The sequence below is a fragment of the Delphinus delphis genome, chromosome 11 (genome assembly GCF_949987515.2).
Source record: "Delphinus delphis chromosome 11, mDelDel1.2, whole genome shotgun sequence".
Taxonomy (NCBI): Eukaryota; Metazoa; Chordata; class Mammalia; order Artiodactyla; family Delphinidae; genus Delphinus; species Delphinus delphis.
Window position 1 is genome coordinate 82196933 of NC_082693.1, and position 14626 is coordinate 82211558.

At 38.4% G+C, this 14626-nt stretch overlaps 1 protein-coding gene across 2 annotated transcripts in view; it reads left to right on the forward strand.

The window, feature by feature from the left end:
• The window catches only part of UTP20 (UTP20 small subunit processome component), a 91883-nt gene that overhangs the window by 64701 nt on the left and 12556 nt on the right, over nt 1–14626 (forward strand). For both annotated transcript variants that reach the window (XM_060025460.1, XM_060025461.1), the window contains 11 exons: nt 102–184; nt 3019–3308; nt 4526–4665; nt 4875–5031; nt 8228–8326; nt 9069–9236; nt 10555–10721; nt 11419–11560; nt 12367–12483; nt 13743–13913; nt 14148–14279. In XM_060025460.1, coding sequence (XP_059881443.1) covers nt 102–184; nt 3019–3308; nt 4526–4665; nt 4875–5031; nt 8228–8326; nt 9069–9236; nt 10555–10721; nt 11419–11560; nt 12367–12483; nt 13743–13913; nt 14148–14279 — 1666 coding nt within the window. The remainder of the gene's footprint in view (nt 1–101; nt 185–3018; nt 3309–4525; nt 4666–4874; nt 5032–8227; nt 8327–9068; nt 9237–10554; nt 10722–11418; nt 11561–12366; nt 12484–13742; nt 13914–14147; nt 14280–14626) is intronic.

Sequence of the window (14626 nt, forward strand, 5' to 3'; positions counted from 1 at the left end):
AAAATAATTTAATGTTTATAAGTCTTTAACTTTCCTCTCTTTTTAATAGTCAAGTGATATTATTAATCAAATGAACATTTCTGTGAAAATTTTTTTAACAGTTTGCTAGTGATAGTGTTAGAAGCATTCCACTTTGACCACAAAACTCTGGAAGAACAAATGAGAAAACTTCAGAGGGAAGAGAGTAAGTTTTTTAAACTTTCTTAAACTAGATTTCCTTCCTATCCTTGGGTACTTCATGATCATGAATTAAAGATAGCAAAATTCAATTTACTCCCTTTTTCTGCTCTTGTAGCAGTGACCAGTGAATGAGTCAGGAGGAAGTTAAAATGAATGGTTTGAGTATTTTTGTAAAAAACTTATTTAACAGTAGAGAAGTCCAGACTAAATTGTATGGGTGAAAAAAATCTGACCTGTAGATTATTCACACAGAAATTCAATTATATCACCTTAATGCGTAGAAAGAATGTTAAGCAGTGAATGCAAAGAAAGTCTAAGAATTAAAACTTAGAGCAACAGTTAATGAAATATAAAGTAGATACAACAGAAAGGATCATCAGAAATAAAAATCAGTCTTTGAAAAGATCATAAATTGGCAAACCTCTGACAAGATTGACCAATGACAATAGAAGGCATAATAAATACTAGGAATTTTAAAAGATCACAATTAAATGAAAAAGTTAAAACAACATAGTGATCTTTGCACTTATAAATTTGAAACTTGGGTGAAATGTTCAAATTCTTAGAAAAATAAAATACAAAAACTGACTTTAGAAGAAATAGAAAATCTGAATGGATCTCTAATGATTAAAGAAATTGAATCTGTAGTTAAAAATTTTCTTCTGATGAAAATGCCAGGTCCAGACTGTTTTATAGGCAAGTTTTACAAACACTCAAGGAATAGATCATTTCAACCTTATATCAGCTATTTCAGGTGACTGAAAAAGAGGAAGCCCCCACTAACTCAAGAAGTTGGTGATTGGTTAATGGAACTTAACACATTAGCAAACAAAAAAATGTGATCATCTATATAGACACAGGGGGAACATTTGATTAAATTCAATATCCATTCATAATAAAAGCAATTATCAAACAAGGAATAGATAGAAATTTCCTTAACCTGTTAAAAGATGTGTTTTAAAAACCTAATGATGGGGGACTTCCCTGGTGGTCCGGTGGTAAAGAATCCACCTTCCAATGCAGGTTGCGCAGGTTTGATCCCTGGTTGGGGAACCAGGATCTCACATGCCACGGGGCAACTAAGCCCACATGTCACACCTACTGAGCTTGTGTGCCTCAACAAGAGAGCCCGTGTGCCACAAACTGCAGAGCCCACGCGCTCTGGAGCCCACGTCACAACTAGAGAGAGAAAGAACCCGTGCACCACACTAGAGAGAAGTCCACGCCACAACTTGAGAGAGGAAAAAACCTGCACACCACAACTAGAGAGAAGCCTGCACGCCGCAACTAAAGATCCCGCATGCCACAACTAAGACCTGATGCAGCCCTAGATAGATAGATAGATAGATAGATAGATAGATAGATAGATAGATAACCAACCAACCAAATAAATGATAGGACTTCCCGGGTGGTCCAGTGGTTAAGACTCCACGCTTCCAGTGCAGGGGGCGCCAGTTCCATCCCTGGTCGGGGAACTAAGATCTTGCATGCCGTGTGGCGTGGCCAAAAAAAAAAAAAAAAAGCCTAATGAAACATCATACTCAATGGTAAAACATTAAAAGCCTTTGCTTTAAAACCAGAATGAGGTAAAGATACCTACTACTACTGCTTTTATTGAACACCAGACTCTAAAGGATTTGGCCATCACAGGAAAATAAGGAATAAACACTTAAGTAGGCCAAGGTATTTATTCTAATTGTTTTGGCTAAAGACATTGAAATATCTTGGCCCTTAGTTTGCATTACTGCAGTGTCCCTACTCAAAATCTTCTAATTCTTTGATTCATTATCAAATCACTCAAGAGCCACACTGATGAAGAGAAGAACTGTTTTGAATTTGTAGAAACCATTTGTGTTTTAAATAATTAATGTACTAAAGCCCCTTAGTTTATCTTCAGTCAATTGAATCTGCATTTTGAAATTTTACATAAACAGAAACATTAAAAAATTAAAATATTAATTCACTTCACTGTTTTCTTCTTAGGTGTGAATGGAGTTTGAAACAGTTAGTGAGCATCTACTGTGAAATGTGCTTTTATAGACATTATCTCATTTGTCCTCATAAGAACCTTACAAGAACCTTAGGTGTTAGTTACTGCATTTTTTTGATACGAGAAATTGAGATTCAAGAGTAAAGTAACTTTCCCAAAGCTGCACAGCCAGTAAAAAAAAATGAAGACTAATAGCTATCATTTTTTTGAAAGTCAATGAAGTGTCAGAAATATATTTTAGGCACAGTATAGGCTTTGTCACATTTAATCCTAACAGTAGCCTTGCAAGTAGGTGCCGTCTACAGTTTACTGGTGAGAATCCAAAGCCCATGAGGGTTAAGGTAATTGACTGTAGTCACATGGCTTGTTAGCAGAGCCAAGTCTGGACTTTTCTCTACGATACTGCCCAGGTTTCTTTAATAAATTGAATCCTATAATAAGGTACGTTTCTGCATGAGACTTGTTGGCTGCCATTAGGATTTTCATGTTCATGAATGTAGGTTTTTGCTTTTGGAAACCTCCAACCACAGTACTTTGGAAGCTTTCTTTTGGTTAAGAGCCCTCCTCCCCCCAGCCTCTCCATGTGATCCCAACGTACCCTGGACTTGCTTACTATTCCACACTTTTTTTTTTATAATTATCAGTTTACTTGTCTCTATTCCTCATTAGGCTAACTGTAAGAAAATGAAGGACCGTAACACTCTCATTTACTGCTGTTTCCTCAGCCCTTATCTTGCCCTTATAGTCAGCGATATTTTTTATTAGATGTTAGTAGAAAAGACTACTTAACACAACTGTGTTGTTTCCTTATTTAATTTAAGGTGATTTTTGTTGTTTACTAAACATAGACACCATAGAAGAGATTGAGTTGCCAGAGCGTGAAGCCATGGAATTAGAGCATATGGATGACGATGAGAAGGAAGATGGATGTAAGACTTTGTCAGACAAGAATGAAGAGCTGGAAAACCCTGACCCAGATGATTGTGAAGGGACAGCAGCTAAGGAATCCGAGTGTATCACAAAGTCCATCTCTTTCCTTCCTTGGAATAAGGAAGAATTGGAGAAAACAATTAAAAATATACAAGGAACCATAACTGGGGACATCCTACCCAGGCTCCATAAATGTCTGGCATCTACGGTAATCATTCTGTTTGGGGCCCAGCAGGTCTGTGTGACCCTGTGGGGTGTCCGTGGGGCCCTGTCAGACTGAGGCTCCTAACTATGTGGATTGACATCAGCTTTTGGATTTTCTTTTATCTCTACATTTCACAGTTCACCTCCCTTCTCTTATCTCATCATCTTCAGGTTCATCTCGTACAGCTAAGGTAGTAATGTTTCTTCTTCATTATGATTCTGATACTGGTGGATATATGCTTTTCTATCTCCAAAGTAGATATTAAGATGACTCCCATTTCCAAAAAAGGTTATTAAAAATTAGAGTATGTTTCCCTTTTCTACTTCTTGGCCACTTCTCTGCTATTCAAAAATACATCTTTTTCAGTACTTCCCTGGCATTCCAGTGGTTAAGACTCCATGCTTCCAGTACAGGGGGCGTGGGTTCGATCCCTGGTCGGGGAACTAAGATTCCCGCATGCCACGCAGTGTGACCAAAAAATTTTTTAAAAAAGGAAGAAAACAAAAGTACATCTTTTTCTTGTTTAATAGGGGTAACATTTTAGGAGTGCATTCTCATGAAGCTAGAGCCTTTCCTTCTCAGTGTAAAACTTGAGCTGGCAAACTGTGGCCCATGGGCTGAATCTAGCTTGCAGCCTGTTTTTGTAAATAAAGTTTTTTTGGAACACAGTTACACCCCATTCATTTACATATTGTCTAATTCTGCTTTTGCCTTACAACAGCAAAATTGACTAGCTTCAATAGCGGCCATAAAGTCAAAATTACTTACTATCTGACCCTTTACAGAAAATTTTCCAACCCCTGATGTAAAATACCGACTTCATCATTTTGTATATTTGTAAATAAAGTTTATTTGAGGCACCATATTTTTTATGTACCAACGATGTCACTTAAACACCGGAAAGTCCCAATTAACACAAATTTTATGTGACTTTTTAAATATTACACAACAGTCTTAACCCCACATCAGTGAATACTTGGTTTTATTTATTGATTGATTGGTTGATTGCTCCTTTGGAAAGAATATTCTTATTCATATTATTTTTATAATTTTTGGAGGGTTATCAAATTGCATAATTGAGTTTGTTTTTTAAGACATTAAACTTAGAAATGGATATAAGATATATCAAAAGAGCTTATCTTTCAACTGCAAAGTTGTAGTGTTGGTAGGTCCCTAATCCATTTACTTTTGTTTTAGTTTAACCTAAATTTTTCTTACAGACTAAAAGAGAAGAAGAACACAAACTCATAAAATCAAAGGTTGTGAATGATGAGGAAGTAGTTCGAGTTCCTTTAGCTTTTGCCATGGTTAAACTAATGCAGTCCCTTCCACAGGAAGTTATGGAAGCTAATCTGCCTAGGTATGTTGTGTGACAAATCAGAAAAGTTCAGTGAAACTCAAAAATTGGTTCTTCTCTTTTGTCAGGAAGAGAAGTACTGGCACAATTTGCTGTAATTTAGAATCCTAATGGGCATAATTTGGGTTATGAGTGATTCAGAAACTAAAGGATATTTATATTTTTATTTGGTTCTGTTATTTTAATTAGTCAATTAATTTCTCACGTTCTAGTATTTTGCTGAAAGTGTGTGCCCTCCTCAAGAACAGAGCACAGGAAATCAGAGACATTGCTCGCAGCACTCTGGCAAAAATAATAGAGGATCTGGGTGTGCATTACCTACAATATATTTTAAAAGAATTACAGACTACCCTTGTGCGTGGCTATCAGGTAAATTGCATCATGTACTTTATATTCAAATTGGGTTGGGGTTCAAATAGTTGCACTTTAAACACTAAGTCATGATACTTTGGGTCTATCTTTTGTAAAGTTGATCTACTGAGAGAGCAAGCAAGCATATTTAAAAATTTTTAATCAGTATTTTTAAAAATCTGTTTTTCAAGAAGCCCTTATATTTAATTTCTTAAAAGATCCTTATAGACCTGCATTTCATAACCTGTGTTTTTCTCTCAAATCACTTGATATCAAGTTTTGTATTCTCTGAGTTCTTAATAAAATTCTTACTGAATGTATATTGAACGTATAGCCACACATGTGAACAATAAAGAACATAGACATTTGTTTGAGTTGAAATGTATGACATGTCATAAAATTAATAAGAACACCAGGTGGAATACAAAGCTGTTTGAATAGTTACCTGGCGGTCTTGCTACTCCAAGTGTGGGCCCCGGACAGGTGGCATCAGCAGCACCTGGCCTACAGAATCTGCATCTTAATAAGATCCCTGAGTGATCTAAAGTTTGAGGAACACTGCAACTTGTTTTTCTCAAGTACCCAGCCAAGACTTCTGGTAGTTAGCTTGACCTTCCAAGTCCTAATTTGTTCATAGGTAGGTTCCTATTCTATAGGTTATAAGTAACACACTAAAAATATCAGTATTCATTGTCACTGTCTCTCTTTGTATAGTGTTTTAGTAGTTGCTCCAGGTTACCATATCCATACTTAATTTTTAATAATCTATTTAGAATCAGTATTTTACCACTTCAAGTAGAATGTAAAAACCTTATTACCCTATAGATCCCTTCACCCTTCCTTTGTTTAAAAGTTGTTTATGTATTACTTTGCTGAAAACTTATATGTTGAAAACTTATCAAGCGGCGTTAGAGTTTTTGCTTTTAATCCTCAAATATGCCCAGATATTTATCATTTCTACTGCTCTTCCTTCATTTCTGAATTTCTTCCTGGTGTCATTTCCCTTTGGTCTAGGCAAGCTCATAGAGCAAGTGTGGTGGCAACGGATGCTCTTGTTTTCCTCCCCCTGTGACTGTCTTTGTTTCACCTTCATTCCTGAAGGATGTTGTCACTGGATATATACTTTTGCATTGACAGTTATTTCTTTTCTTTCAGCACTGTAAAATTGTCATGCGACTTCCTCTGGCCTTTCTGATGAATAATTAAATTATTCTTCCCCTCTAAGTAATGCATTATTTTTCTCTGGCAGCTTTAAAGACTTTGTCTTTATTTTTCAGCAGTTAGATTATGAATGTGGATTTCTTTGGGTTTACCCTGTTTGAGGTTTGTTGAGCTTCTCAAGCACATTGGGGAGTTTTCAGCCATTATTTCCTCAAATACTTTTTCTGCACTGCACTCTTTCTCCTCTCCTGGGACTCCTGTTCGACTTTTTTGGGGGGTCCCATCCATCCCTGAGGCTCCATTTTTATTTTCTTTTTCAGTCTCCTTCCTTTCTGTTTAGATAGCATAATTTCTATTGATTCATCTTCAAGTTCACTGACATCTTCCTCTTTAATCTCCATCCTGCTATTGGACCCATCTAGTAAATTTTCTTATTTCAATTATTGGTCTGTTTGGTTTTTTTCAGTTGTAAAGTTTCCATTTAGTCCCTAATATCTTCTGATTCTTTGCTAACACATTATTTTTCCACTTATTTCACACCTCCAGCTGGAAAGCTGGGGCTTTATTTCTCCCACTTTGCCATATACTTCCCACAGCTGTACCCACACAGAGGCTAAGTGGTGGCAAGACAGAGAAGGAGAAAAGCAGCTAGTTGGCCCATCCTCTCAGAACTGCAGTCCCAATGGGAAAGGAAGGTCTCCCAGCAGAGTTGTGGCTGCTGCAGTCCCCACGTCTATAACTGTATAGAAAACGGGGGTAAACGCACTGGGAGTTTGGTGGTACTTGCACTCTGGTGTTCTTCCCCAGTTGCAGGTCTGTGCATCCTGTCTGGAGCTTATAGCTGCACTCAGTGGGAGAGACAGGATAGAGTGTGCTTTCTCCATCTCACCTGGAACCGGAGCCCCTGTCAGTCTCCATGTTTATTCTTTCAACCAGCCTGTAATTCTTGGCTACTTTGTGTGAGGTGCTCTTGGGCACTGAGCATACCACGATGAATACAGTACAGCTGTCTTTGAGGATTCATTCACACATTTAATTGAGCACCTGAGGTATTTAAACAAGTAGCCCATTTTTCTTTAACCACCTGTTCTTCCAGTCTGTCTCATTATTCGTTAAAGTAAGTAAAATAAGGATGAGAGAACAGCAGTTTGGGTATTAGTATTAATCATGTAGACAGAACCAAAACTGTACGCTTCGAGTTTCATTCTTCACCCCCCCAAAAGGATTTTTAAAAATTATATAAATTCCTCAGCAAATATTTTATATATGTAAAAGTATTTAAAGATCATAAGTAGGTACATATGAAATTATGCCTTTAAAATCCAATCTGTATATTGACAGCCAGGTGTATTTTCTTAGTGTATGATCATTATCTGATGTTTACCTTGATAGTTTACAGCACCGGAAGCAGTATACAGAATACACCCTTTCGTGGACTCTGTATACTCTGGCATCATCTCGTTTCAAATCCTGACACCACCATTTCCTATTCATGTAACCTTGGGCAAGTTTGATTGACCTTTTTGTGCCTCAGCTTCTTCATCTGAAAATGCTGATAATGTGGCATCTGTGCCATAGATAGAGTGGATGAGGATTAAATGATTCAGTACATGTGGGGTATTAATACAGTGCCTAGCCCATAGTGAGCTCTAAGGAACGTTAGCTGTGATCACTGTGAAGGGCAAAAACTTGTTTCCTTCATAACACTTTTTGTACCGGGTTTGACTGCATTCAACGTTGGCAGGCTCCGTAATTCACAGGTTGGTTTTTAAAAGTTCAAGACTTGTGGTCTTCTTTATAAATCATTGGCCTGATTTAGTCACAATAATAGAACCTAAGCATGGTGATGTGTTTCTGAGCATCTTTTCTACAAAGGGACCATCTGGTTAAAGGATTTTAGGCAGTGATATAAGTATGTGTCATTTGTCAAAGCTTCCCCCTGCAATAATTACAGATATATAATCTGAGTGCGCACCTGCCGTACTTCTAAATCTTGTTTTTTCTACTGTGGTGCTCTTAGCCATCCATATTCTTATTATCCATTTCGTTTTAGGTCCATGTGCTAACTTTCACTGTTTACATGTTGCTGCAAGGCCTCACCAACAAGCTGCAAGTTGGGAATTTGGACTCTTGTTTGGATATAATGATTGAGGTAAGATTTAGAGAAAGGAATTCTAAATTTTTTTTTAAGAGGTCAAAGAACACAAATCAGTTCACAAAATAAGAAATAATAGCCTATAAATATGAAAATAATGTACTATCTCATCTCTTAGGCTAGCAGAGGTTTAAAAAGTTGAGACTTAAGTGATGTGAGATGGGCACTCTGCTGTTGCTAGTAGGTCTCAAGCTGGTAAAATCAGAGGTGTGGTCTCGAGTTTGTACAAAAGTATATTCATTAGAGCTTTATTTAGAATAGTGAAAAATTAGTAACAATTTAAAATCAGATAATATGACAATTTAGAGGGTAGGATTAGAAAGACATTAAATTTGGCACACAATCGTTTGTTTATTCATTAAAAATGTAGACACTGCATTTTTAATTAAATGCGTTATTTTGATAATTAAGTTACAAATATGAGCATTTCTTAAAGAGAAATTAAGCTACTCTTTGATAATATCAAAGAAGTGCCTGTTTATATATTATACAATTATATATGTAAATCTACCTGGTATTTTTCTTTTGTTTTCCATTGGTGTAAACCTTGAAGTGTTTCTGTATTTGTTTTTTAGTAATTGGTCCCTAAACTACATTGAAAAAAGTGAAATCTAATAGAAATTCCTATTGTCTAATTTTAATCCTTGACTTGGACATACCACGCATTTTCAGAGACTGCTTATGTTGGCGTAAGTTGCTGAGTGCACATAATTGCCATTTGGCTTTTTTTCTTTTAAAGATTTTTAACCATGAGTTGTTTGGTGCCATTGCTGAAGAAAAGGAAGTAAAGCAGATCCTCTCCAAGGTCATGGAGGCACGAAGAAGCAAGAGTTATGAGTCTTATGAAATCTTGGGCAAGTTTGTAGGAAAAGATCAGGTTACAAAACTTATCCTTCCACTAAAAGAGGTAAGGACTTGAATGTACTAAAGGGGATCCCCACCTTACAGTATCATGAGTTCTTGAAAAGAGCCTTGAGCATCATGATTTGCTTTGGTGCTAAGGGCACCAGTACCATGTGGCTGGCAGCTCAGTGGATGCTGGTTCCGCTGATTCTGATTCTTGGATTCTGATCCAAGAATCAGAGTCCCTGATATAAACCATGAGATGCAAAAGGAAAGGCGACAAGAATTGAACTACAGGTGAATTATTGAGCTGGGTCCCGTCAGCAGCTAAGAACATAGCCTTTGGAGTCAGACTGCTGCTCCCAGATTGCCAGGAGGAAGAGAATTGGCGTTTACTGAGCAGATACCCATGTTCTTAGCACTGTGCTTCATTATCTCTTCTAATCTGCACAACCGTCCCCTGAGATTGACAGTACCTCCGTCTTACAGATGAGAAAATTCAGGCTTAGAAAGATAGAAAGGAACATGGCTAAGGAGAAAAGTCAGGATTTAATTCCAGATCTTTCTGATCCAAATCTCACATTCTTTCCACCATTTTCATTCTGCCTTTCCTATTGGGCAGGGACTGTCATTTACCTACCTTCATAGTGTTCTCTGTGCTAATTCCACATGTTTGGTGCTAGATTAACTCCCTAATTGTTCCTAGAATGCATTTAGCTTATCTGAGCCTGATCTAAGAATGTTAGATATGTTTTGAGGATGAAAAAGAGTTGACAAAGCACACTTATTTTCCATGTAAATTATCAAGTCCCTCCAAGGTAATCAAAGTTACTAATCCATGTCCTGTGCAGGGGAATAGCTATGACATGCTGAGGGTTGTACTGGGGTTGATGGTGCTGGGGTCCCATTAAGTTCCTCTGATTTGGCCCAATAACTAATGTACAACCCTGAGGCCTGGCCGTCACACCACTTCCTTAGCATGGTTTCCTGTGAGCAGTGACTGCATTTTGTTGATGTTGTGTTATGTGTATGTGTTTGCCTATAAACCACCCCATTTAATGCACTTGGAAGGCTGACATCTTCCAAGCATCACATCCTATCTCCAGCCCTGTGCCCAGACCTCATCAACAAAGAGAGTGCCACGGAGGCACAAGAAATCCGGCGGCATACACAGCTGGCAGTGGTTATCTCTGGGGCTGAGGTCATGGGTATATTTGACTTTATATGTTATATCTATGTTTGAAATTTTATTAAGAATGTGCTTCTTTTTTAATTAGCAAAAAGCATATTTTAAAAAGTAAATATATAAAAGAAAACTACTATTATAACAAATCAAACTGCAGTTCTTTGTTACCTCAGCGTGCATTTATGTCTGCCTTTAGATCTTGCAAAATACCACGAGTTTAAAACTGGCCCGGAAAGTTCATGAAACCTTACGTCGAATCATAGCAGGATTACTTGTAAACCAGGAAATGACGGCAGAATCCATTCTGTTGCTTAGTTACGGTTTGGTCAGCGAAAATCTACCCCTGTTAACAGAGAAGGAAAAGTAAGTTTGAAAAAAAAAAACAACTATCCTTTAGGTTCATACTTCTAATAAGCCATTCATTACTCAATTACTCTTAAGTGGGTTCATTTAATAATTTGCTTTAGTAGGGAAAAAAAGGTATGTTTATCTGAGTTGTAAGATGGTACTACTTTGTGGTGTTTGGGCTGAGGTCCTTCCAGGTAATACATGTCAACACAAGATTGTTTCTGCTGAATGCGGTAGCTGTGAAGGCAACCAATTATTTTGACATTTACTTAATACCACTTTTGTTTTAGATATTTATTGAATCAAAGTTGGGATAGACTTAAAATATATACTTCTTGTTCTGATCAGAGATTTAGACCTCCCAAGATTTTAAATACCTTATTTGTAAACTTCCTTTGAATTTTGCTTCTGTAGTCTGAAAGAGACTCCTTGGCATTTGTTTTCAGAAATCAAAGGAAGGGAGTGTCCCCTTGCTGTTCATCTTCATTTAAATGTGTGTTCATCCCTCTGACCTCTGTTTCTGGGGTTCTAGAAACTTTGATCAACAACCTAATCATCTCTTCGGTGTCTTGTGGTTAAGGGGGAAAAAAACCCACAGCAAAGAGCACATTATTTGGTACTGGACTCACCTCACCAGAAGGGGCCATAGTAGCTTCCAGGGATGCAGCATACAGTGTGCTTTCTACTAGTTTTCATTCCACTTGATTGACAGAAATCCAGCAGCCCCTGCACCAGATCCACGTCTGCCACCCCAGAGTTGTCTTCTGCTCCCCCCAACTCCAGTTCGAGGCGGGCAGAAAGCTGTTGTGAGCAAGAAAACCAACATGCACATATTTATTGAGTCTGGACTTCGGGTAAGAATTAACCTAAAGTGAGACTTGCTGCACACAGTGAGTCTGTGCCTTTTAATCCTCTACTGAATTTCCAGTACTGCTTATTTCCGCTGGAAATGCTGGTACTTTGATGATATAACTTTCTCAGAATTAATGATTCTGACCTGATATTTACAGTGCTTTCACTGTTGCTTTGCCCATGAGTGTGCAACTCTGAACTACTCTAAATTTTTTGAAAACACAAATTTGATTGTTTTATTGTACATATTTTTTTAATCCTTCATTGGCTCCCTTTTTTCCCAGGAGAGAGCCCTGTCCTTCATTTGGGCCACAAGGGCATAGCCTCATCCTGTACACGTGGCTTCCCTTCAGTTCTCTAAAGTCACCACACTTTTCCCACCCCAGAACCTCACCATCTACTCCTCCCTCTGCCCAGGTCCCCCCAGAACTCTCAAAGCACCCTGCATCTCTAGTGAATTGTTCCCTAGAGTCTGTCATCCTGGCTAAGATCCACGAGGGCAGTGACCCTGCTGATCTTGGTTACTGCCATGTCAAGCCAGTACCTGGAATCAAAGCAGATGCTGAGGAATAACCATTTGGTAAATGAACTTCGAATCTCAGCTGCACAGTGAGCTCCCACCTTCTTCACATACTGAGACTCTCCCAGGTTGTTCCCCTTTCTTCACACTTTTTATAATTTCAAATAGAAGCATCTTAACATTTCACATTGGTCTCTTAAAATCATTTCACCTTTACCTCACTCACCAACAGTTGCCCCAGTTGGTCTTAGGGGCAACTGATGTGAAGTATCTTTTTAAATCTTCTAGCTGTTGCATCTTAGTCTGAAGACTTCCAAGATCAAGTCTTCAAGTGAACATGTTCTGGAAATGTTGGATCCTTTTATGTCTCTCCTCATAGACTGCCTGGGTTCCATGGATGTGAAGGTGAGCACCTGTTCCTTCACGGGAGCTGTGTTGTGCGTATACCTAGAACTTGTTTCTAGGCTCATGCTTCACAAGATGATTGAGTTTTTAAAGAGATTTACAACATCACGAACCACCTCTGTTCTCTGTATTAAATTGCTCCCTTAACAGCAATTTAATAATAATAGGTAGCGCTTAACAGTTGTAAAAGCCCTTCGTTTGATCCTCACGACGACTTCATGAGGGTGAGTGGTGCTATCCCCATGGCAGTAATCATCATCTCATCATCATCATCCTTGTTGCTACTGCTCGCTGCTGTGAATCCTCATAACAACCCATGAAGCATATATTATTAATGTGTCTCTTTCATAGATGAGAAATCCAGGCCTTAGGCTAAGTGACTTGCCCCATATCACAGATCTAGGATGTAAGCCTCAGTCTGTCGGACTCCGAAGCCCACACCTTTCCCACTTTCTCAGATTGCCTGTTTTACAGGAAAGGTGCCAAGAGGTTAAGTATTTAACATCTCTGTGGTCAAACAGGTAATAAGCTGCAGAGCTGGGTTTTAAGCCCTGGTCTTTTTGACTCCTGAGCTCTTTGCTTTATCTTTGTCTAATCCAGCCCGATAAGGCCATCCCAGCACCCAGGGTGTAGGGGTGTATTAGGTAGAGGTGAACCAGCTGCTCTAGGTAATCTAGAAGGTTTGGCCTGGAGGTTCAGGGATTCTTTTGTAGTCACTTGGTCCCAACACATTTTTTCATACCTTTGGCACTGCACTTAACTATATTAAATTACGGGTCAGAGTTCCCGTGCTTAATTTCAGCTATCTGCTCCTTAAATGCGGAAAGGCATCCTTTTTATCATCGTATTTCTAACACTCTGTAGAGTGCCTTGTGTACATAATACAAGCCTAATAAGAATGGATTAAATTGAAGTACCATTCTAGAAAATTGGAAAGGCATTTATAATGTGTTTTTCAGGGAAAAAAATGCTAAAATTAGTCAGCCCATCTAATCATTTACCCATAATAGGTTAAGAATATGAGCACCTCTTCTCACTTGCTTGGGATGTACCTTCACTTGCTATGGAGAAGCAGTAAGTTCTACAACAGGGAAGAGGCAACGTCCCTATTTCCTTACACTTTTAGCACAGTTCTCCCTGAGTGGCCTGGCAGAGCGCTTCGTTCCTTCAACCCGGTCGCTCAGTGTCTACACAGCCTTAGGTGCTGGATTGTTGAGTTCGGTCACTTCATCACTTGATTGGCTTTGTCTGTTTTTCAGGTGATCACAGGCGCTTTACAATGCCTGATCTGGGTCTTGAGGTTCCCCCTGCCTTCCACAGAAACAAAAGCGGAACAGCTAATGAAGCACCTTTTCCTTCTGCTGAAGGACTATGCAAAACTCGGGGCTGCCAGGGGCCAGAATTTCCACCTGGTGGTAAATTGTTTCAAGGTGAGGTGTTTTCACTTGCACTTAGAAAAGCCAGGACCGGGATTAACATCAAAGTTACTTTTCCTCATCATCTTTTGTGGTCGTGGTCAAAATTTCTTCCAGATTAATTTGCTAAGGCCAGAGTGTTGGTATCCTGTGTGAAAAAACATTGCTGTTGTATTGAGTCCTTATCATTCCACCGTATGCTGATTTGTGGGATGTCCTAGCTGTTAACCTCAGTGTTATAACTTGCAGTGTGTGACCATACTTGTGAAGAAAGTGAAGTCTTACCAGATAACTGAAAAGCAGCTTCAAGTTCTGCTAGCATATGCTGAGGAGGACATTTATGATATTACAAGACAAGCCACCGCATTTGGTCTTCTGAAGGTACGGTGTCACCAGAATGTTGGATTGTGCAGTGAATGAGCCTCATGTCAGGTATTTAGAATAACATGGAACATAGTGTTCTGACTAGCTGTACATAGTTCTGAAATTAATTTATAAAGATTATTATGATTTGGTTGATTAATTATAAGCTGACATATCTGCTTATTAAAATGTTTAAACATGAGCTCTCTATTAAACTTCCAGGGAATTCTGTACAAATGCATGTCGTCTCCTTGTATGTATCATAAAATTGACCATTTTAACCATTTTAAGTTTATGTTCTTTTTCTTGTGGAGGTACTTTCATTATGTTTGAAAACTGCCTGTGACTGCTTTTAACATCAGGTC